We start from the raw sequence: 22,646 nt of genomic DNA, 5'->3' as shown, positions 1-22,646 counted from the left end.
GAAAAGAAAACCTCTGACCCCAGGGGATTCTCCCACAACCACGTCATCCAACCAGGTTACCACCCAGACATGGGAATCACTAAGAGTGAGGTTAGTACCCGAGTCTCCAGGATGTCCATGGCCTTGGCCTGGCTGCTTCTGGCTGCCAAGAGCTGCTGTCTGGTATCTTCCAAATTCTGCTCAGCAACTGTTTTCTGTAAGTTGAAGGAAGAGTATAAGAAAATAGTCATTTTCCCACTGAATAAATACTCACTGATACCTACAATATACTGTGATTTGTGTAAGACACAAAGGACACAAATGCATTAACAAAAATAAGGGCTGATTGAGATAAATTTCACATTACATAAAGTATACACAGAGGGGCGCCTGGGTGGCTCAGTTAAGCATCCGACTTTGGCCTAGGTCATGATCTCACTGTTCCCGAGTTCAAGCCCTGTGTCGAGCTCTGTGCTGACAGCTCAGAGCCTGGAGCCTGCTTCGGATTTTGTGTCTCCCTCTCTCTCTCTCTCTGCCCCTCCCCAGCTCGTTCTCTCTCTCTCTCTCTCAAAAATAAGCATTAAAATTTAATACAAAAAAGTATGCAATAAATTTGACACAGTCCTTAGTCCTTGAGGCTGGGGCAAAAGACTAACAAAAAGATTACAGAGTGCAGTAAGTACCCACAGAGGTGCCCTGTGCAGGATACTCGCCGCCTCAGGAAAGTGGGTGGCTTCCTAATTCACAGGTGGCCAGGGGTGGGAGGGAGCACCCAGGCAGAGGGAAGGTCAGTGAAATAGCCTGGGACACTCAGGGAACTACAACTTCCAAAAAGCTAAAGCAATGGTGGATTCAGGTCAAGAAACAAAACGAGAAAGTCAGGCAAAGGACCAGATCACGAGAAGCTTTTTATGCTGCAGAAAGGAGACTGAATTTAATTTTGCAGGCAATGTATTTTTTTTTTAAGTGTATTTATGTATTTTGAGAGAGAACGAGCTGCGGAGGGGCAGAGAGGGGGACACAGGATCCGAAGCAGGCTCTGTGCTGACAGCAGAGAGCCCAATGTGGGGCTCGAACTCACAAATCATGAGATCGTGACCTGAAGTCAGATGCTTAACCAACCTTGAGCCACCCAGGCACCCCTGTAGGCAATATATTTTAAAGTGGGGCTGTCCAAACACTGGCATTAGACTAACTTGATTGGCGGAGGGGTACCTGGCTGTTAAACTTGGAGGTTTACACCTGGCCTACTGAAAACAGGCTATCTGTGGGTGGGAATATACACTTTAAAAAAACTCCCCAAGTAACTCCTATGCACACTAAGCTTTATAATGATGATGATGGCACAACAATAATGATTATAATATTACCAGCTGAAATACACTGAGACTTATGTTCTAGAGCTTCATTCTGAGCACTTCACATACTGTAACTCCTTGAACCCTAACAACAATTCTATTTCTTTGGTACAATTATCAACCCTATTTCAAAGAGGAGAAAACAAACACAAAGAGATTAAGTTACTTGCTCTAAGTCACAAACTGGTAAGTAGAACAAGCAAGACACAAACCTACACAGTCTGATTCTAGAAATCAATACACTCCAGAACCCAGGGTATACACACTTGTAGATAAGATAGCCCAAGTGGCATATATCACCCGTGGAGTTTATTGGCGATTGGGAGGGATGCTGTTCATTCACAAGCATCTCTGAATGAAGCACTCCCTTTTCTGAGGAAAACATGGTACACATGGGTGACAGGGCTGTTTTTGCTGGAAGCAGGACAATCAAAAGTTGGAGGGAGCGCTCTCCCACCCGGCTGCTTGAGTAGGGGAGCTGGGGAAAATGGTTAAGGGAATGAGGCAGTCAGGAATATCAGTTAGGCAGGGAGCGTGGAAAACTGTCAGGAGTGAAGGACAGACTTATTTTGGGTAGGGCAGGCTGGAGACTTCCGATATGAACTCAGCTAGAGCAATTGGAAGCCCTGAAGGACGACGGTGGCAGTGGAGATGGAGATATTTAGTTGAAACTAAGTGCAGACAGACAGGGAGGGTCTAATCTGGGCCCAAGGTCTTGGCCGTGCCACCTTTGTCATGGTGAGGCCAGTCACTGGGATACAAAGGGAAGGAGGGGTAGGATATGGGCAGACAGTGGGCTCAGGCCTGATGAGAAAGTGAGTTCACCTACACCACTGGGCAAAAGGCCAGTCCGCTCAACAGCCTCCCTCAGCGAAGGAGAGTCCCCTCACTGCTGAAGGCCATTCTTGTTCACACCACAGGCAGATGGTAAAAATTTTCCTTGGCCACCGGAAAGTACAAAAGGGTGGAAGAGAACAGGGCGGTAAGATAAGATAGCCCAAGTGGCATATATCACCCGTGGAGTTTATTGGCGATTGGGAGGGATGCTGTTCATTCACAAGCATCTCTGAATGAAGCACTCCCTTTTCTGAGGAAAACATGGTACACATGGGTGACAGGGCTGTTTTTGCTGGAAGCAGGACAATCAAAAGTTGGAGGGAGCGCTCTCCCACCCAGCTGCTTGAGGACGCTGGCTCTGCAGCTCTGTGACTGCATGAAATCTCCGGTGTTACCATTCCCTTCCCAGCAGTGGCTGCCCTAACAGAGCCAGCTACCTCTTTCAGGAGCTCGTGCACGTGTTCTTCTCCTGACAGGTTCTGCTCTAGTCTCTTCTCCAAGGATGAGACTTTCTCCTGCAAGTGTGTGATGAGTTTTTCTTTTTCTTGAGTATCAGCAGTGGCCTGCAAGTGAAAGCAGAGATTACGTTACTCTATGACCCCTCTCCCACTTCCTGTCTCCTCTTGGATCATTACGTTTCCCCGAAACTCTGTTCTCAACTGCCTCTCAGAAGAACAAACAGCCAAGATATCTTCCTTGAAAAGGGACACAGAAGATGCAAGATCAGGAGCCAGCACCACCCAGGCACTGGTTCAGACTGAGCACCGCAAGAGGTAATCAATCGTTCATACAATGTAAGCAATTGACAATGCGGGAAGGAACAAGGCTATTCCCTTAGTGGAATGCACCCAGGTTGCTGAGAAGATGCGCCTCCTTTTTAAGACAATCAGATTATACTGTCATGATGTACAACCTTTCACTCTCATCAAGCACACGTTTAATCCTATTAATCTAGAGTCCAATAGGGCCCACAACAACTTTAGCTCACACGCCAAACCTGGCAGAGCTAATCCCACTCAAGAAGGACCCCATAAGCTCTACAAACGACCAAAGAGAACAATGTTTCTGGACACATGGGGCTGGATGAAGGAGTAATGATGCCAACATAGCTGCCTTAATGAAGGCCTAAGAGAGAACTTCTAAAACACAGGATGACATTCACCCTGGCCTCCCCGCACAGGGACCAGGGCAGATCCATTGTGCATCTCACACCCTAGCCCCAAACCAACAGCTATCCCCTTTTCAGTCTATCCCTTTAGCAGTGATGGTAGTTAGTGGTGGTGGCAACGGGTTGGGACTTGGTTCAACAGAGGATCCAGGAAACTTTGAACACACAAGTTCTTAGATCCCTAGTGGTCCTTGTATTCACTGAGGTTGCCCATTCTCCTCTCTTCAAAAAAAGTGCGTACAGCATCAACATCTTACTATGAAGACTTGTACATCCTCACGGATACTCTGCTTCCTCAAAATCCCCTACTTAATGCTTCTGTTGCTCCATTTCAAGCTACAGACTTTCATGTTCAGCTTGGAACCCAGTCAATCTCTCCTCAGAATAAAATGTAGCAACTTGGGCTTAGGGTTTTAGGAAGAAACACTTGCCATTCTACATTCTCACAGGGGTGATGGCATAGGTAGTAGAGGAGAAGTTTGAAGCACGGATTCAAGGTTCCATAGTTCAATAAACTTTTATCAAGTCTATACCGTATGTTGCCTTCTGAGGATACAACCAGACACAGTTCCTGACCCACAGATGGTGGCTGGTGGTGAAGACACATACACATGCAATCAATTATAAAACAATACAATCATACTGCAACAGAGGGACATATAAGGTGCTATGAGATATCAGAGAAAGGAGGCATTAACGGGGGAAATCACATCAGGCGTATCCAGATCAGGTAGAAGGGGGACGAAAGAGGAACAAGCATTCTGGGTAAAGAACAGCACATGCAAAGAGGTGCCGGACATGTTCGGCATGACCATAAAGCCGGGAAAAGAGGTAAAGACAACTCCCACGTCCGTGACTCAGATGTCTGGCCAGAGGGAGAGAGAGAAAGAAAAAACAGTTTGGCCATGACGACCAATCATGAGGGGTCTCTTACTAATAATGCAATAATCAGAAAGTATAGCAGAGTGCAGCAGTGGCAGCTATAGTCTGCAGAACATGAGTAAGCATTTCCCATCATCCCTGGTCCTTATGACCACCCTTCACTGTGTCCATTTATAAGGAAACTGAAGCTTAGAAAATAGCCCAAAAGCGCACACCTTATTGTGAAATTAAAGATTCAAACTCAGGTCTTCTGCAGCCAAAGCCTGTACTCATTCTACTACATATCAATATGAACTTGAGATATATAGGTGACTCTTTATAGTGAAAACCAAAGACCAAACAAGTTTTGGCGTTAGGCACAATTAGGGACAGAAAAAGAATCAGTTACAATTTCTGTTTAGTCTTCTTGTGTGCCATATCCTACATGGATCCTCCCCTCCAGTCTGGCTGCTTTATTTTAGGCCCCCAACACCTTATATGTTACAGCTAACATTATACTTAATGATGAGAAACTCAAAGCTTTTCCACTAAGATCAGGTATAAGGCAAGGATGTCCCCTCTCATTAGTCCTTTCCAACTTTGTATTAGAAGTCCTTGCTAATGTTAAAAAAATAAAAAGTCCTTGCTAATGTAATAAGGCAAGAAGAGGAAATATAAGTACATAGATTGGTAAGGAAAACAAAACTGTCTTTGTTAGTAGACGACATAATCATTAATGTAGAAAATCCAAATAAACTGGCAAAAAAAAACCCCTCCCAGAAATAACAAGTGATTATAGAATGGTTGCAGGATACAAGGTTGTTATACAAAAGTCAACTGCTTTTCTATGTATCAACAATAAAAAAGTGGAATCTGAAATTAAAAACACAATACCATTTACATTAGCACCCTAAAATGAAATACTCAGGTATAAGTCTAATAAAATATGTACAAGACCTATATGAGAAAAACTACAAAACTTTGATGAAATAAAAAAACAAAACAGAACTAAATAAATGGAATGAGAGTCCATTTTAATGGATAGGAAGACTCAATATTGTTAAGATATCAGTTCTTCCCAACTTGACCTATAGGTTCAATGCGATACCAACCAAAATCCCAGCAAGTTATTTTATGGGTATCAACAAAATGATTTTAAAATTTATATGGAGATGCAAAAGACCCACAATAGAGCCAACACAATACTGAAGGAGAAGAACAAAGTTGGAAGACTGATGCTACCCGACTTCAAGACTTACTATGAAACTACAATAATCAAGACAGGATGATATTGGTGAAAGAACAAATTGGGGCGCCTGGGTGGCTCAGTTGGTTAAGTGTCGACTTCAGCTCAGGTCATGATCTCACAGCCCGTGAGTTCGAGCCCCACGTCAGGCTCTGTGCTGACAGCTCGGAGCCTGGAGCCTGCTTCAGATTCTGTGTCTCTCTCTCTCTCTGCCCCTCTCCTGCTTGTGCTCTGTCTCTCTCTATCTCAAAAACAAATAAAAACATTTTTAAAAAAAAAAAAAAAAAAAAAAGAATAGATCAATGAAACAGAATAGAGAGCCCAGAAATAGATGCCCATAAATAACTTGACTGATCTTTGACAAAGAAGCAAAGGCAATACAATAAAGCAAAGACAGCCTCTTCAGCAAATGGTGCTGGAACAAATGGGACATCCATATGAAAAAAAATGAATCTAGACATAGAAACCTTACAACCTTCATAAAAATTAACTCAAATTGTATCACAGATATAAATGTCAAACTTAAAACTATAAAACTCATGGAAGATAACACAAGGAGAAAACCTAGATGACCATGGGGATAGCAATTATTTGTTAAATATACCACCAAGGGTGTGATGCATGAAAGAAATAATTGATAAACAGACTTCATCAACATTAGAAATGTCTACTCTGCTAAAGACAATGTCAAGAGAATAAGAAATCAAGCCACAGACTAGAGAAAATATTTGCAAAAGACACATCTGATAAAGAAGTGCTATCCAAAATGTAAAAGAAACTCTTACAATTCAACAATAAGAAAACAAATAACAGAGTAAGACAAAGAAATAAAAGTATAAGAATTTGAAACAAACAAAAACCATCATTATTCACAGGTGACTGCTATTTAAGAAACTAAAAAACATCTGTACGTTAGTTATTAAGCTTAATAAGAGCTAATAAGTTGTACAAAACAATATACAAAAATAATATTTCTATAGGCCAGCAACAAATACAAAAAGTAATTTTTTAAAAAATATTTTTAAGTTCATTTTGAGAGACAGAGAGAGAGAGGGAGAGAGAGGGAGAGAGAGGGAGAGAGAGGGAGGGGGAGAGGGAGAAAGAGAGAGAGAGAACAAGGAGGGGAGGAGCAGAGAGAGAGGGAGAGAATCCCAAGCAGGCTCCGCGCTGTCAGCACAGAGTCTGATGAGGAGCTTGAACTCACGAACTGTGAGACCATGACCTGAGCTGAAGTCGAATGCTTAACCAACTGAGCTATCCAGATGTCCCTTAAGAGGTCCCGTAATCTCTACACCCAATGTGTGGCATGTTCCACTGACTGAGCCAGCCAAAAACCCCCAAACTTTCCATATCTTAAATATGCCCTAGAATAACCTGCACAGGTGGATGAAAACTCATAGCAGCCTTGTATGTAAGAGCAAAAGACCAGAAATACTCCAGTGTTGACTGTCAATAAGATGGATACATTTTGGTAACTTCATAATATGTAGCTGAGAAAAGAACAAGTTATAGCAGCATGTACCCATATGAAAGTTTTTTAGGAATACAATGTTGAGCACAAAAAACAAGGTTTAGAAGAATACCTACACGATGATTTATATAATTTTAACATGCATGAGAAACAAAAGAAGATATATACTGTTTAGGGATAAAATAATGGTAAAATTATAAAACAAAATGGAAGTTTCTTCCATTGTTCTATAAAACAAATGGAAGTTTCTAGATAGTGTTTACTTAGAAAAAGGAGGGGTGCCTGGATGGTTCAGTTGGTTAAGCGTCCTACTCTTGATCTTGGCTCAGGTCATGATCTCACAGTTTGTGAGCCCCACATCAGTCTCAGCACTGACAGCGCAGAGCCTGCTTGGGGTTCTGTCTCTCCCTCTTTCTGCCCTCCCTTCCTCACTCTGTCTCTCTCTCTCAAATAAGTTATCTTAAAAAAAATTATATTAAAAAAAAAGAAAAAGGAATGGGATGGAACAGTGAATAGCACATGGGGAACCTCAAAGATAAACATATTACTCTTTTTAACCCGGGGGTTAGCTACACAGGGGTTCACTGACTTGTTATACTCTCTACCTTACTTATCTTTGTAAATGTTACATCTGTTCAATAACGATAAACAAAACAATGGACTCCAAGCTCATGATCTTCATGATAAAACTGTCCTTCCTCTGGTGCTCTTAGCTCAATGACTGACACTATCAGCCACTCAGTTGATCACTCCAGAAACCCGAAACCATCACCAAAACTTTTCTCTTGCTCCTCTTCTACATCCATTGCAGTAGCAAGTAGGTCAGTGTCCTCACTGTTTCACAAAATGTCTAGTCCATTCTCTTCACCACCACTCTTGTCAAAGCCACCATGTTATGCCTGAACAGGTATAAGAGCTTCCTAAATGGACGCCCACTCAACATTTCCTCCTAAATCAATCCATTCTCCTCTGTGTTCTTTCTTCCAGTTCCCTGAATGTGCTAATCCTTTTCCTGCCTCAAGGTTTTTGGGTTTCTGGTTCATACTGCTCCTTGCTTAAAATTCTCTCCCACTGTCTCTCCCCCTCCGCAGCTGAAGTGTTACTTCCTCAAAGGAAATACTTGTTGACCCCCAAGGCTAATCTGATGCCATTAAAAGATGCCACAATATCCTGTAGTTTTGCTTCACTGCATGCATCAGGGTTTGTAAGTATATATTTATGTATATATTACCGATTAACATCTGACTTCCCCTCTAGACTAGAAGTTCCACAAAGGCAAGTGCGGTATCTGTCTTGCTCACCACGGTGTTTCTTTTTTTAAAGATTTTATTTTTAAGTAATCTCTACACCCACCGTGTGGCTTGAACCCACAACCTGAGATCAAGAGCCACACATTCCACTGACTGAGCCAGTCAGGCGCCCCTGTTCATCACACTGTTTCTTTTTTTTTTTTTTTTAATTTTAATTTTAATTTTTCAATATATGAAGTTTATTGTCAAATTGGTTTCCATACAACACCCAGTGCTCATCCCAAAAGGTCATCACACTGTTTCTAACACTCAGCACAGAGCACTGAACCTGGCACACAGTAAGGCTCAAATCATATTTTTAGAATGAATGAGAGAACTTATTAGTATAACCACAATCTAAAAAATTAGTTTTTCCAATTATGAAATGGATGGATTTTTTAAAATGTTTATTTTTGAGAGAGGGAGAGAGAGAGAGGGAGAGAGAGAGAGGGAGAGAGAGAGAGGGAGAGAGAGAGAGGGACAGTGCAAGTGGGGGAGGAGCAGAGAGATGCAAAATCCTAAGCAGGCTCCAGTCTCTAAGCTGTCAGCACAGAGCCCGATGTGGGACCTGAGCTCAATGTGAGATCACGACCTTAGCCGAAGTCAGACGCTCAACCAACTGAGCCACCCAGCTGCCCCTGAAATGGACAGACGGTTCTAACTGATATCAAAGTGTCTCTTGAGTCCCCAAATTTGTGTGTTATCTCCGGTACTCCCATATGTTCTGTGCCCTTCTGCTTTCTCTGCCTCCTGCTGTACTACCCATCTTGGAAATTCCAGTTCCTCCAGGAAGAGTTCCTTGACTCCTGTGCTGGAAACACATACTCTCCCTATGGCCTATCTTTTGCAATGGAAAACCTATGTCACTTATTTGGGACTTGCTGAGTTGAGAATTTCTTTTCTTGTGGTCACAGGAGGTTTGAGTTCTATAATGAAACTGTAAGCTCCTGAGAGAAAACACTAAGTCTCTAGATTTTCAGTTCACTGAGGGTAGAGACCTTATATCACACTCATTCATTTATGTAAGGTCTGTTTACTGGGTGAGGCAACAAAGTCCAGTAGCACAAGCATGAGTTTTGGAGTAAGACTTGGGTTAGAATCCAGCTTTGTCACTTATTGTGACTTAGTTTTGAATTCTTGAACAAAGTATATAACCTCTCTCAGGTTCCATTTGGGTATCTGTAGGTATGCGAAGACTCCTATTTACACAAATAGATGCTGTTAAGTCTTTGTTGCACTTGAGATTAGCAGTTCTCAAGGGATGAGGGTAGAGTCTGTGGTACCACCTGGCAGGGGATGTTCTGTCATATGATGGGAAGGGCCGGATTGTCAATGCCGGAAGGATGCTGGTGGCATTAAGAACCCAGGGGCCAGAAAGCTAAATGTCCTGCAATGCAAGGGACAACCATACAATACAATTATTCTATTCAAATTGATGAGAAGAAACATACCACTGAGAAACACTACTCTATAGTCAATAATAATATTTTTTATTCTTCTTCTTTATAGTCTCAAGCTTAGCACACGCCTGTAATAGGAAGGCAATAAATGTTGGCCAAATGAACAAATGAAGTGTTAATGACTATCATTTTGAACAAACTGCGTTAGGCCCCGTCATCCATGATGGTTGCATCTTCTTATGCTTGAGGTCCACCATGTGGTACTTTAGAACAAATGTGAGCAGATCAAATCGTGTGCTTTGAGAATTCCTGCCAGTACAACACTGACCTCTTCTGTTAAGCAACCTCTGTTCAGCCATGTGGCCACTTACGTGGGAATGTACCCTGGCTAGACCAGGAAGTAGGGCAGTGCAGACAGCATGAGAAACAGAAGTTTCAGCACCCACCCTGAGACTGAGATTTCTGACAGATTTAGTTTCTACCCCATTCATGAATCCTAGCAACCTGGATCCGCTCCTAGAACTCTACTTACCTTCTGCAAATCCACGGAAAGCTGCTGAATGGATACTTGGAGCTCTTGTTCCTTTTGCTCCAGGGCTGCGGTCTTATTTTCTGCACCTGGTTTTGAAGCTGTCACATGATGCCTTCGTTGAAACAAAGCAGACAGTAAACACATTTGGAAATCTCATCTAAAGGACACTTTCTGACAGGAAAAATACAGATGGCTCTTTATATGTCAGGGCTGCAAACGTTAGCCACGTGAAGATTATCAATGGAGAAGGCTCCTTGGCTCTTTCTGAAGTAGAAGCCCAAAGAGAAAAAGCCCACCCAGGTTTAAGCAAAAAATCCCAGTCTGCCTTTGGTTACTCAATAGCTTAGAAACAAAAACATAATTGCTTGGTAGGCTTGGAAGCTGAGCTTAGGCAGGTGAAGGGGAATAAAGGTTTTGGGTGGGGGAGGTAGAGGGTCCTGAGCCCTGGGCTGGTAAGGACAATCCAGAAGCCTTTGCCAGAACTGAGATCAGAAAGTGTTGCAATGAACAGTGGGGAAAGGCAGGCGAGCTATAGCCAGAGCTACACTAACACCGCTTCCCATGGGCCCCACAGACCAAGCAAGAACCTCTGTTCTTCCAGCGCTGAGTAGTGTCTCTGCAATTCTTCTAGCTTCTGGCTTAAGTCTGAAGACATCTGATTGGAGGTCATCAACTCTTCTTGGACGTGAGTAAGTTCTCTGGTTCGCGCCTCCAACTCTTTCTCCATTTTCCCCAGACTTTCCTCTTTTTTTAAAAGCTGATACAAAGATATAAAGTTTCATTAGGCCACTACGAAGAAATACTACTAAGACATATTTTTAAAAATAGGGATCAACAAGCCAAACTTTTATAACATTTTTGTGAGCTTATAAGGGGACTTAAATACCCAGTAGTAAAAAAAGAAAGAGAAAGGGAACACATTTCAAACAGAACCTTCCCATTATAATAAATTGAAAAACATATAAATATGACTAATATCAAAGACTACTAGGGTATGTTTCTCAGTCATTAGAGAGTGAGGACTAGTAAAGCCAGAGTAATTAATCATCTATTCAGTATTTAGCTATGAAAACAAAAATGCGTACCATGTGCTTTACTTTACTTAGTTCCTGCTGCTGGAACCCCTCTAATTCATCCATTTCATCCCTCCTTTGGAAAAGATTCAAACTCTGGTTCTTCATTTCCTGTAACTGAGCTGTCAGAAACCTTTTCTCCTATTTAGAGGAAGAAGACATCATCTCAGGCAATTAAGACACCAGAAATCCATATTATATAAGCAGATTTTTTTTTTTTAATCTACACAATGTTTTTATTTTCATTCGGGAGATTTTTTTCCCCCTAAGATTTTAAGTATTCTCTATACCCAACATGGAGCTAAAACTTGTGACTCCGAGATAAAGAGTCACACCCTCCTCCGACTGAGCCGGCCAAGTACCCCCAGCAAAATCCTTAATAAATAAACACCATTAAAAAAAACTCTTGTCAGTAGACAATTTTAGATAATGGTAAGCTTTACAGTGATAGGACCAAAATGGCCTTATCTACAAATTTAAGTTAAAAATAAATATGTTTTGGGGCGCCTGGGTGGCGCAGTCGGTTAAGCGTCCGACTTCAGCCAGGTCACGATCTCGCGGTCCGTGAGTTTGAGCCCCGCGTCAGGCTCTGGGCTGATGGCTCGGAGCCTGGAGCCTGTTTCCGATTCTGTGTCTCCCTCTCTCTCTGCCCCTCCCCCGTTCATGCTCTGTCTCTCTCTGTCCCAAAAATAAAAATTAAAAACGTTGAAAAAAAAAAATTAAAAAAAAAAAAATAAATAAATAAATATGTTTTTAAAAAAAAAAATTCTTCTTCTTTTTTTAAGTAAACTTTACAGCCAATATTGGGCTCAAACTCATGACCCCGAGATCCAGAGTTACACGCTCTAAGCCAGCCAGGTGCCCCCCAAAAACAAATGTTTTAAATGACACCTGTGAATAAAGGGAACAAGAGCAACCATTACTTAACACTTTAAAGTTCTTAAGTTTGATCAGGAATTATAGAGGGGCACCTGGGTGGCTCAGTCGGTTAAGCATCCGACTTCGGTTCAGGTCATGATCTCTCGGTCCGTGAGTTCGATCCCCGTGTCGGGCTGTGTGCTGACAGCTCAGAGCCTGGAGCCTGTTTCAGATTCTGTGTCTCCCTCTCTCTCTGACCCTCCCCCATTCATGCTCTGTCTCTCTCTGTCTCAAAAAAAAAAGTTAACAAAATTAAAAAAAAAAAAAAAAGAAATTACAGATATCCATGTTACACATCTATTTTCAAGTGACATAGTGAACTGGCTGAATGGTGTGAATCACTAGAGTAAGGCTGAATACTCTGAAAAAATGAGATGCATTTAAGTAGAACTGGTATCAGTTAGCAATTTCAGTTAGGACATCAACAAAAGTTAGACATGACTGTGACTGGTGTCAGCAGGTTACAATCTACTAAATAACAGCTTCCCAAGATAGATTCTCTTAAGGACAAACCCTGCCGCTGCAGTTTCCAATTCCTGATTGAAAAGAAATCAAAACAGTCTAAAAATAACATTTCCAAAAATTACAGGCTTCAAAGACCTACATAGATGTCTCATTGCTCTTTCTGGGTCTTAAATATTTCTCAATCCCTCCTTGGGCGGGGGAGTAGTGGGGGTAGGGGCTCGCCCCAGTGAGCGGAAGTAGGTTTTATTTAGTTCAGTCCTACATGTATCTCCCTGTACCATAATTTAAAAAGAAATCAATGAGAATTTTAATTGCTACAATCTTTGGAGTTTAGAACACTTGAACCTAACCCATACCTCCATATTTAAGAAAACTATCATTCATACCATGTTCAGATTTTTTTTAACATATATTTTTGAGAAAGAGACAGAGTGTGACAGGGGGAGGGGTAGAGGGAGGGAGAGAGAATCTGAAGCAGGCTCCAGGCTCTGAGCTGTCAGCACAGAGCCCAACTCGGGGCTCGAACCCATGAACTGTGAAATCATGACCTGAGCCTGAGTCGGAAGCTTAACTGACTGAGCCACCCAGGCATTCTGGTCAAGCATTTTTTAACTGATAGCTTGATAATCAGATTTCTACAGAACAGACACACGAAATTGCTGGTTTAACTTGGTGTTTTCTCCCGAGAATGTAGCAACAATAAAACTCACCTGTTTAATAAAATAAACAGTAAATATATTGTGCAACTGAATCAATCAGTCTAAGAAATAATTTTTCTACCACGAAGAGTAACTTAGGAGTATTCAATGAAAACAAAAAAATGAATTAGGTAGCGGCATATAATTTGGGCTGAGGGGGCTGATTTTGAAATTAAAATGTTTTTCTAACTGTAGGCTTGAAGCTTCATCTTCCTGTTCATGTTTGGGAGCCAGGAATACATTACGTTAAGCACCTACACAGTGTTACACAAGCTATGGTGCTAAAGTAATCAATTTTCCTCATCTGTGTTTAGTCAAGAAGTGCTCTTATCTACTTAACGCTGAGCCTTGAAAAATGCCCTCCTTCTCACTGCCTCTTCAAAAAGAATTCCTAATGTTACCACAGTGCCAGTTAGGGCCCCAGTCGGAAACATATGGCAGTGGCAAATGGAGTATTTTGAGAGGAGTTTAATAAAGGGACTTTTCAAAGCTGTGGGTGGGATAAGAAAACCCAAAGAGATAATGCGCTAGTAACAGTTGGGCATGAAGGGGCAAAGGGATGAGGAGATTCCAAGAGACCCTGGGATATCCAACTGAAGCTGTGACCTTTGGTCATGGGATGCAACCAACCTGGATGGATCCCACATGGAGAAGGCTGGGGGAATAAAAGCCTTCCGACCACACTCTTCTTCTGCCCGTCGGTCTTTTGGAGTTCCCCACTGGCAGAACCCAATCGGAAGCCAGAGGGCAAAGGAGCCCTGCTGATGCAGTTTCTAACAGCCTTCAGGTACACAGAGAAAGGTAAGAGAGGGGTGGAGCGGATATTGCGAGGGGAAAACAAAAGATATCCAGCATGCCCATCCAGAAAGGAGAACGCATGAGCTTTTCAAGTTAGTGTCTAATTGTCCAGGACCTTGAGTCCAAGAGGTGGTAGAGCAATCTGTACACTGGGTACTGGAGAAACCATTTTCTAAGCCCCAAGAAGCCAACATTCATAATGAGACAAAAATAAAAGATGAACTAACCTTTTCAAGCTGATCCATTTTTTCTGACCATTCCTAAAACAAAACAACAAAAAAAGTACAGTTTCCAGGGAAGACTATCAGTAACAAAGATTTTCAGAAAGCAAAACCACCTAATTCCCCCTGAAAAACAAGCAACCAACCAACCAAAACAGCAAATTAAAAAAAATCCCATAAAGTTGGCTTAGTATTAAGAAAGCCAAGAGTCCTAAAAGGAGAAGAAAATGAATTTTATAAAAAATTCTAGAACACAAATACAAGCCTGCAGATTTTTACTAAGTAGAGCACCAAACAAAGCTGTAATGTGGTGTTCTGATGCAGCTTTTCAGTTTACTCCTACATGTTTTTCCATGAGTATTGTTATTATTTCTTGGGAGTGGGTAGCTGGGACCAGCTGAGTTGGTAACTCTATAACTGATGTTTAGAAATTAATTTACTGAAGTTGAGGGGGACAGTCTTCACCAGCCCCTAATCATTATTTTCCTTCTTATCTTGATTTTACCAGTATGTTTTGTGGTGTTTGGTATAAGGCATAAGTTAAAGGTAAAAGGATTATGCCCCTTATTCACAAATCAGAGAACAGGAGTAAAAATAACCATTTGTATAAAAAGCCATATTCCAACTGTCTACAATCAGAATCCACCAATTTTAGATGATTTCTTCATTTATATACATTCATACCATAGTTATCCACTAAGTATTGGGAATGAGGTCTTTTTCTGGCTAGCAAATGTCCCAGATGATGGATACTCACTTTAAAACCAACCAACAAGCCAACCACCCACCTACTGTAGATGAATTATATATTTTCTTAAGTGAAACATCATAAATTGACCCTGTCTTAATAAATCAAGATTATCATAATATCTTGATGTTTACCTTAAAATGCCACTAAATGAAATACTCTTCATAATTATTGTAACAGTTAGTAATAGTACTATTTTCCTTTCTTATTCCAGCCTCTGTCAATGAATGGTTCTAGTGAGATTACAGGAGTTCTTTTCTGTCTAGCTCACTGGGGTTGAAGAAACTGGGGAAGAGAGGTTGTTAAGAACTATGTACATCATAGAAGCTGGCTAGCTTGATAGCATTTTCCACGATTTATCATATTTGGGGACTAGGCTTTGAGACAGGGTTTTTAGAGGACAGAGACCGTTTTCCTTCTCTTGGGATATGCCACCAGATTAGGACACATGATTTCCCTCTCCCTTTTACAAAGCTACACAGAATGATAGGATGATATTCTGGATGCATTCTCACATTCTGGATGCATTTCATGATTACAACTTCTCTCCTAGACTATAAATATTTTCTACCAGGTTTATTTCATGATTTTTGAAATCATGTCACGAAGTGAAATCTTTCCACCAGTCTTGGGCGTCACATATAAAATACCTGGTCCTTTCTGGCTAATGCCAAAGCCAGTCCTTCTGCCATTTTGGCTCTGTTGGCTTGGAATGTCTCATTCTGCTCTTGAAATTTCCGCATGGAAGCTGTTAACAAAGAGGCTCTATTTGAGATATGGAAATATTTCAGAAACGGCATGACAAATAGCCCAGTGATTACAACTGTCACCTAACAAAAAAGATCTAGGTCACGTAAGTGAATAACGAGACTGGGAAAAACCTGATCCATCTCAACTTTCCCAGAATCTTTTGGACCACAGTTGTTGTTTTTGTTGCTGGGATTATTATTATTATTATTATTATTATTATCATTTGCTTTCTATTGTTTTGTTTTTGTAATAAGCACATATATACATTTAGGAAGATGCCAAAAGGTAACTTTTTCAATGGCACAATGACAGAACATGAGTTGAGTAGGTGCCAGAAAACAATAATGCCTTTGTTAAGTGATGATTACTACCACTTTCTCAGAATTAAAAATAAAAACTTAGCAAAACGAAGAAAACCTTCTTTCACTTTGTTTTCCTTTAAAAATTTTTTAGTATATATTACATCAACAGAAAATAACTTTCTATTTCTGTTCGCATCTTTCTTGGCTTGAATCCAAAGGAGAACATATAAGTTAGGATAGACTAAACAATATGTACCATTGTTGGAGGAGGGATGACAGCTTAAGATATCCCCCCATTACTGAATGCAGCAGCATGAAGCTACAGCTCAAACCAGTCTCCTAATCTAGGCTGAAGGGCCAGGCACACTATTTTACTAAAATCTAAGGGCAGCCAATACGCTGGATGAAGACAAGCTGATACACACGATGACCTTCTCCTAAGAAGCATGCCCATCATGTAACAGAAATAGGAACTGTATGTTTATAAATATCAGACAAATGTTATATCAACCTGATTAAGAAGTACACTTACAAAGATTGGAGTTATGACGAAGGACAAACTTATCCATATGCTACTGTTTCATTAAAAAAAATATATAAACCCTAAGAAGATTGGAAAAAAAGCAGGAAAAAAATACGTACAATCCTGGTGTTTTTCTAACGCAATTTCAAGCTTCTCTTTTATCTTCTGCAAGTTTCGGACCTGTTCAGCATAGTCTTGGGTGAGGAGGGTGACGCACATACCAGGAATGGACAAACATCAGGAAAGGAAGTTAATTAAACAAAAAAATGAGTGAAAATGATGATGATTTTCTCAACCTGAAAACCATTGCTGTTAAGGAAAGCTAGGCAGACAGCCTCCCGTTAACAATGAACAACACAGGCAAACAAGTATAGTACAAACTATCCACGGTGTTAATGGTGCGTACAAATAGGCAGATTTGTTCAGCCTGGATAGGGAACAAGAACTGGGCCTGGACTGGTCATCAGAAATGCTCTGCTCATTATTTAATTTCCAATCTCAGTTTTCATTTCCCCTTTCAGTATTAGCAATAGGAGAGGTCAAAGGGAACTCACTAACTCACAGTCCATACAACTGAGTAACAATGGTTAGGGCGATAGCAAACACCTTACCACAGTATGGTCTTTACCATGAAAGTACTTAATTCTCTAGAAAAGTCAGCTTCTTTTCTACATAGAAACTGAGCTTCCTATGCCATATTAAAGGTGAAAGTCAGAATTAATTACCTGGGTGGCCAAAGAAGATAGTATGGAATAGTGGAAAAGTAGGCAAGCTTTAGTTCAAATCCCAACTCTGTCAGTCCTTAGCTGAGACCTTAAGCAAATTATTGATCTTAAATATTAGTTTCTTTACTTATCAAATGATATTAATTGTGCCTGCTTCAAATGCACTTAATAAACAAAGTGTTTTAGATGTCTTAATTAGATAACAAACTAGGTATTTTTCCATGCCAGAACCACTTGATACACAGTGTTCAATAAAAGGTAGCTGCTATGTTGTTGTCGTTGTTATTCATACTTAACCCGGAGGAAAATACTCGGGACATAACTGGGCTAAGTGTCCGTTCTCTTCCCTGTCCCTCCTCTAACTTAAGTCAAGCCTAAACCATTCTTCCTTCTATATTAGGGAAGGCACATGGTATTTTACAGCTTTCTCCCCAACATTAAGCAAATGTGACGTTATTTCACCTCTGTTACTGATACTACTTACAGGCAGGCATAACAGGATAGTCACTAAGGAAGACTGTAGTTAAGAGCATGGACTCTAGCAAGCAAATCTGGGTTTGGATCTCAGCTCTACCACCTACTATTACTTGTGTGACCTTAACCTCGTTCAGCCTAATAAGGCTACAGTGAGGACAAAATGAGATAATGGATCAGCTGGGAGCTGGGAGCTGTGCTACGGACCTTTGGTAACTCACACACACAAATACTTCACATACGATTTGGCGAATTCTGTAGTCTACTGCTTTCACTCCAAAAAAATGTGGATAAGGCCAAGGGACAAAAAGAAACACAGAAGCCATTGACCACTTCACAGGATGAAACTTTCAAAATGTATCCACTGGCAGAAACCAAAATAAGAACTCACAACTCTATCACAAACATGCCCTGTCAGGCAAGGATATGACAGAAGTTGTGGTAACTGTAAACTGCACACAAAAGACATAATGAGAGTTACAGCTTCTATACAGGTGTTGAATATCATTGAAAAGTGGCCTAAAGACCCAGAATGACATTTACACAGGTGATATGTAGCTGTAGCAAGTGACCACATAGCACCAAACCTTCTTTGGTGCTGAAGAATCCACCTATCGGCCATTCCCTATAAATACTATTCCCTACCCCTCTCCATCTGAAAGTAGGCTATGCTAACGGGCAAAAGATGGTCATAGCTAGTCTATATACACTTTTAACACCTTTGATATCCATGGCTAGAAACCTCAGGAGCAGAAAAACCTAAGTTGTTGGGTTTGTTTGTTTTTTTTTTAACTTTAAAACTCAGTTTTGAATTTACACTATTCGGTACACTAATAAAAGGAGGGAACAAAAAGGGTACAAATTGCTCCAATGTGACTAAGAAATATATCAAAATATGTCAACATAACTATAAGGTTATACTACATGGCTATTTTATAAAAAGAGAGAGTTAACCAAGGCAAGTTTTCTTTGCTTGCTTTTTATGAGTTCTTTGACATACCAGAAAGCCTTGCTTCCAATTTCCGTATCTGTTCATTTCTTCTCAAAAGCTGAGATGAAAGATCTTCTCTGGAGCTGCTTCCATCGGAAGCCTGTTGAAATTGACACAAGAAGAGGTCATATTCATCCTTGGGTTTTCTGCAGTGTGAGACCCCAGTACTGAACCAGAAAGCAGTAAGTCTTATGTTAGGTTTGGTTATACTTTGACCGTGATCATTGAAGAGCCTCTTAACGTACCTGGGCCCTAGCCTATCTACTTGTAAAGTAGAAGCAACACTAGAAGGAGACAGAAGATGCTAAACAGATTATGTTTGTGTGTGTGTGTGCGCGTGCGGTACTGCGATAAGCAGTGATAAACAAATCCATTGTGATCATATCACAACAAGTACATAAAATACAAAGAATATATTTTCAGTGATAAAAAAGAAAATCACTTTATTTTTTCCAAGGTAAAGTCCTGGGATAAAATGGAGAAGGTTCTTTAGCAAGGGAGCAAAGACTGGTACAGAACTGATCACAGACGTTGAAAAAGTTTCAGTATAGGGGTGCCTGGGTGGCTCAGTCAGTTAAGCGGCCGACTTCGGCTCAGGTCATGATCTCACAGTCCATGAGTTTGAGCCCCGCGTCGGGCTCTGTGCTGACAGCTCAGAGCCTGGAGCCTGTTTCGGATTCTGTGTCCCCTTCTCTCTCTGCCCCTCCCCTGTTCATGCTCTCTCTCTGTCTCAAAAATAAATAAACGTTAAAAAAAAAAAAATTAAAAAAAGAAAAAGAAAAAGTTTCAGTATCTTTACCTAAAATGCATCAAGAACTTTAGTCGGTGATATGGATTCAAGAATCAATATATTAATGAGACATCAATTTTCCCCAACAATCTATTTTAAAATATGTGAATATTCCTATTACTTTGAATACTGCTTACTATTGCTAATAAGTAACTTTTTTCTTTCAATTGTAAAAATTTTTATTTTTAGGGGCGCCTGGGTGGCGCAGTCGGTTAAGCGTCCGACTTCAGCCAGGTCACGATCTCGCGGTCCGTGAGTTCGAGCCCCGCGTCGGGCTCTGGGCTGATGGCTCGGAGCCTGGAGCCTGCTTCCGATTCTGTGTCTCCCTCTCTCTCTGCCCCTCCCCTGTTCATGCTCTGTCTCTCTCTGTCCCAAAAATAAATAAAAAACGTTGAAAAAAAAATTAAAAAAAAAAAAAAAATTTTATTTTTAAAAATACAGAAGACTAGGGAAAATGGTTTCATGAATGTTCTCCACCTACTTTAATAATTGCTAAAATTTCCCCATATTTCCTTCATTAAGTTTTATTTTACTGAGGTACTATAAATAAGACATGACATTTCATCCTAAATACTTTGAAAAACATTTCTAAAATTTAAGGTCATTTTCCTTTATAACCACAGTACCATTATCATGCTTAACAAAATTTAAAATATTACCTAACATCTAGTCTTTAGTCATGTTTCCCCATCTTATACTTTAAAGGTGGTTGAAAAATTCACTTTAAATATCCATTTATTTAGAATATTTAGACGCTTGCCCAATCCAACATTGATTGAGACCTGGTAAAGTTTATAGCAGTCTCTGGAGGTGGAAGGCCTGGGTTAAAGTCCCGTCCTCATTGGGGCGCCTGGGTGGCTCAGTCGGTTAAGCATTCTGACTTCGGCTCAGGTCATGATCTCACAGTCCGTGAGTTCGAGCCCCACGTCGGGCTCTATGCTGACAGCTTGGAGCCTGTAGCCTGCTTCAGATTCTGTGTCTCCCTCTCTCTGACCATCCCCCGTTCATGCTCTGTGTCTCTCTGTCTCAAAAATAAATAATCATAAAAAAATTAAAAAAAAAAAAAAAAAAAAAAAAAAAAGAAAGTCCCGTCCTCACCACTTATTAAACAAGAACCTGGGCCAATTAGTCACTTTCTCTGTGCACTGATTTCCTCGTATGTAAACTATGACCACAAACAGGACCAATCTCACAGAGCTCTGATGAAGGTTAAATAAATCAAAACTTGTCAAGTCCCGAAACAGAGACTGGCACATAATTCGTTTTAAGACATATCACCTATTATTAGTAGCAGAAATTATGATTATTACTGTTAGTGAGACATCCTATTCCCAGCATTGTGCTCAGCATTGGGAACAGAGGTGAGACAGAGAGTCCCTACCCAAAACAGCAGCAGCTGAAGCAGCTACTATTATGAAATGCCTATTAAGAGCCAGGCATTATGCTAAGTGTTTTATTCACTAGGCAGATAAGAGCCAACATTGCAGGCCTGCAATCACAATCCTTAACAAGGTCTGCTTGTAAGGCTGGCCCTGGACTGGCCTATGGGAACTTAACACTTAAAAGGGTTCCCACCACCCGACAAGAATGGTTCACTGTACCTAACTGTGTTTGTGTAAAAAATATGGTTTATGCCGAACACCCATTTTCCTTCTGGGAGTCTGGAATTTTGGTAAATGGTTGGCAGTGGGTGCCTATGTGAAGGGCCTCCAATAAAATCCCTGGGCACTGAGTCTCTAATGAGCTTCCCTAAAAGACAATATTTTACATGTGCTGTCACAACTCATTGCTGGGGGAATTAAGTGTGTCCTATGTAACTATAGGGGGAGAGGACTCTTAGAAGTTTGCACATGGTTTTCTCCAGACTTTGCCCCACGCACCTTTTCCTTTTGTTGATTATGCTTTGTATCCTTTCACTATAATAAATGACAGCAGTGAGTAAAACCATGCAGAGCCTTGTGAGCCCTCCTAGTAAATAACTGAATCTAGGGGTGAACCTTGGGTACCCCGACACATATATTTTAATAAAGACAGGTACAGTTTCTTTTTTTTTTTTTTTAAGTACTAATTTATTTATTTTTTTTAATATATGAAATTTACTGTCAAATTGGTTTCCATACAACACCCAGTGCTCATCCCAAAAGGTGCCCTCCTCAATACCCATCACCCACCCTCCCCTCCCTCCCACCCCCCATCAACCCTCAGTTTGTTCTCAGTCTTTAACAGTCTCTTATGCTTTGGCTCTCTCCCACTCTAACCTCTTTTTTTTTTTTTTTTCCTTCCCCTCCCCCATGGGTTTCTGTTAAGTTTCTCAGGATCCACATAAGAGTGAAACCATATGGTATCAAGACAGGTACAGTTTCTAAGATGTGAAACTAAGACACAGAAATAAAATATAGGACCTTGCCTCAAGTCACATAATAACGATGCAGCTGGGAATCAAATCCAGGTCTAACTCCTTAAGCTGACCTTTTTTTTTTTTAAAAGTAAGCTTCGTGTCCAGTGTAAAGCCCAACATGGGGTCTGAACTCATGACCCTGAGATCAAGACCAGAGCTGAGATCAAGACACTTAACTGACTGAGTCACCCAGGCACCCCCTGACCTGAGTTTCTAACTGCTTCTCTCTACCGCCCTTCATAAGGCTCCCAATTTACTGAGAGACAAGCAAATCACCAACAATGCAATAGGTGCTATTACAGAGGTAAGTAGGAGACAAGGGACTAAACTCAGCTAGGAGGGATAAAGGGTAGAGGGGGTGATAAGGGCAGTTTGGGTCAAGGGGGCTTCCTGGAAGTAACATGTAAGCAAAGTTTTGAAAGATGCACAAGTCTGCCAGAGGAACTCAAGAGTGAAAGGAAGAGACAAGAGACATTCCAGAGAGAGGAAAGAGCAAGTGCAAAAATCTGTAGGCATGAAGGAATGTTGTCCATTCCAGAAATGCAGTCATTTCAACATGGATGGTGGACAGGTAAGCTGTGCCAAGACCATGAAAGTTTACTACTGCACTATGAGTTTGCACTTCATCGTG

The 22,646-nt window shown here is 40.9% G+C and overlaps 1 protein-coding gene across 2 annotated transcripts in view; it reads right to left on the bottom strand.

The window, feature by feature from the left end:
• Positions 1–22,646, bottom strand: part of GOLGA1 (golgin A1) — a 49,333-nt gene that overhangs the window by 21,814 nt on the left and 4,873 nt on the right. Inside the window, exons 4-12 of one of the 2 annotated variants that reach the window (XM_058694145.1) lie at positions 18,837–18,927; positions 16,757–16,831; positions 15,713–15,810; positions 14,321–14,353; positions 11,227–11,355; positions 10,729–10,898; positions 10,142–10,253; positions 2,612–2,737; positions 99–194 (exon numbers count right to left, since the gene is read on the bottom strand). In XM_058694145.1, the coding sequence (XP_058550128.1) occupies positions 99–194; positions 2,612–2,737; positions 10,142–10,253; positions 10,729–10,898; positions 11,227–11,355; positions 14,321–14,353; positions 15,713–15,810; positions 16,757–16,831; positions 18,837–18,927 (930 nt within the window). The remainder of the gene's footprint in view (positions 1–98; positions 195–2,611; positions 2,738–10,141; positions 10,254–10,728; positions 10,899–11,226; positions 11,356–14,320; positions 14,354–15,712; positions 15,811–16,756; positions 16,832–18,836; positions 18,928–22,646) is intronic. The other variant, XM_058694146.1, reaches the window with a different exon arrangement.

Source organism: Neofelis nebulosa, chromosome 12 (assembly GCF_028018385.1).
Source record: "Neofelis nebulosa isolate mNeoNeb1 chromosome 12, mNeoNeb1.pri, whole genome shotgun sequence".
NCBI classification, from domain to species: domain Eukaryota; kingdom Metazoa; phylum Chordata; class Mammalia; order Carnivora; family Felidae; genus Neofelis; species Neofelis nebulosa.
The sequence above is the reverse complement of the archived record's forward strand: the minus strand, read 5'-3'. Positions and strand labels throughout refer to the sequence as shown.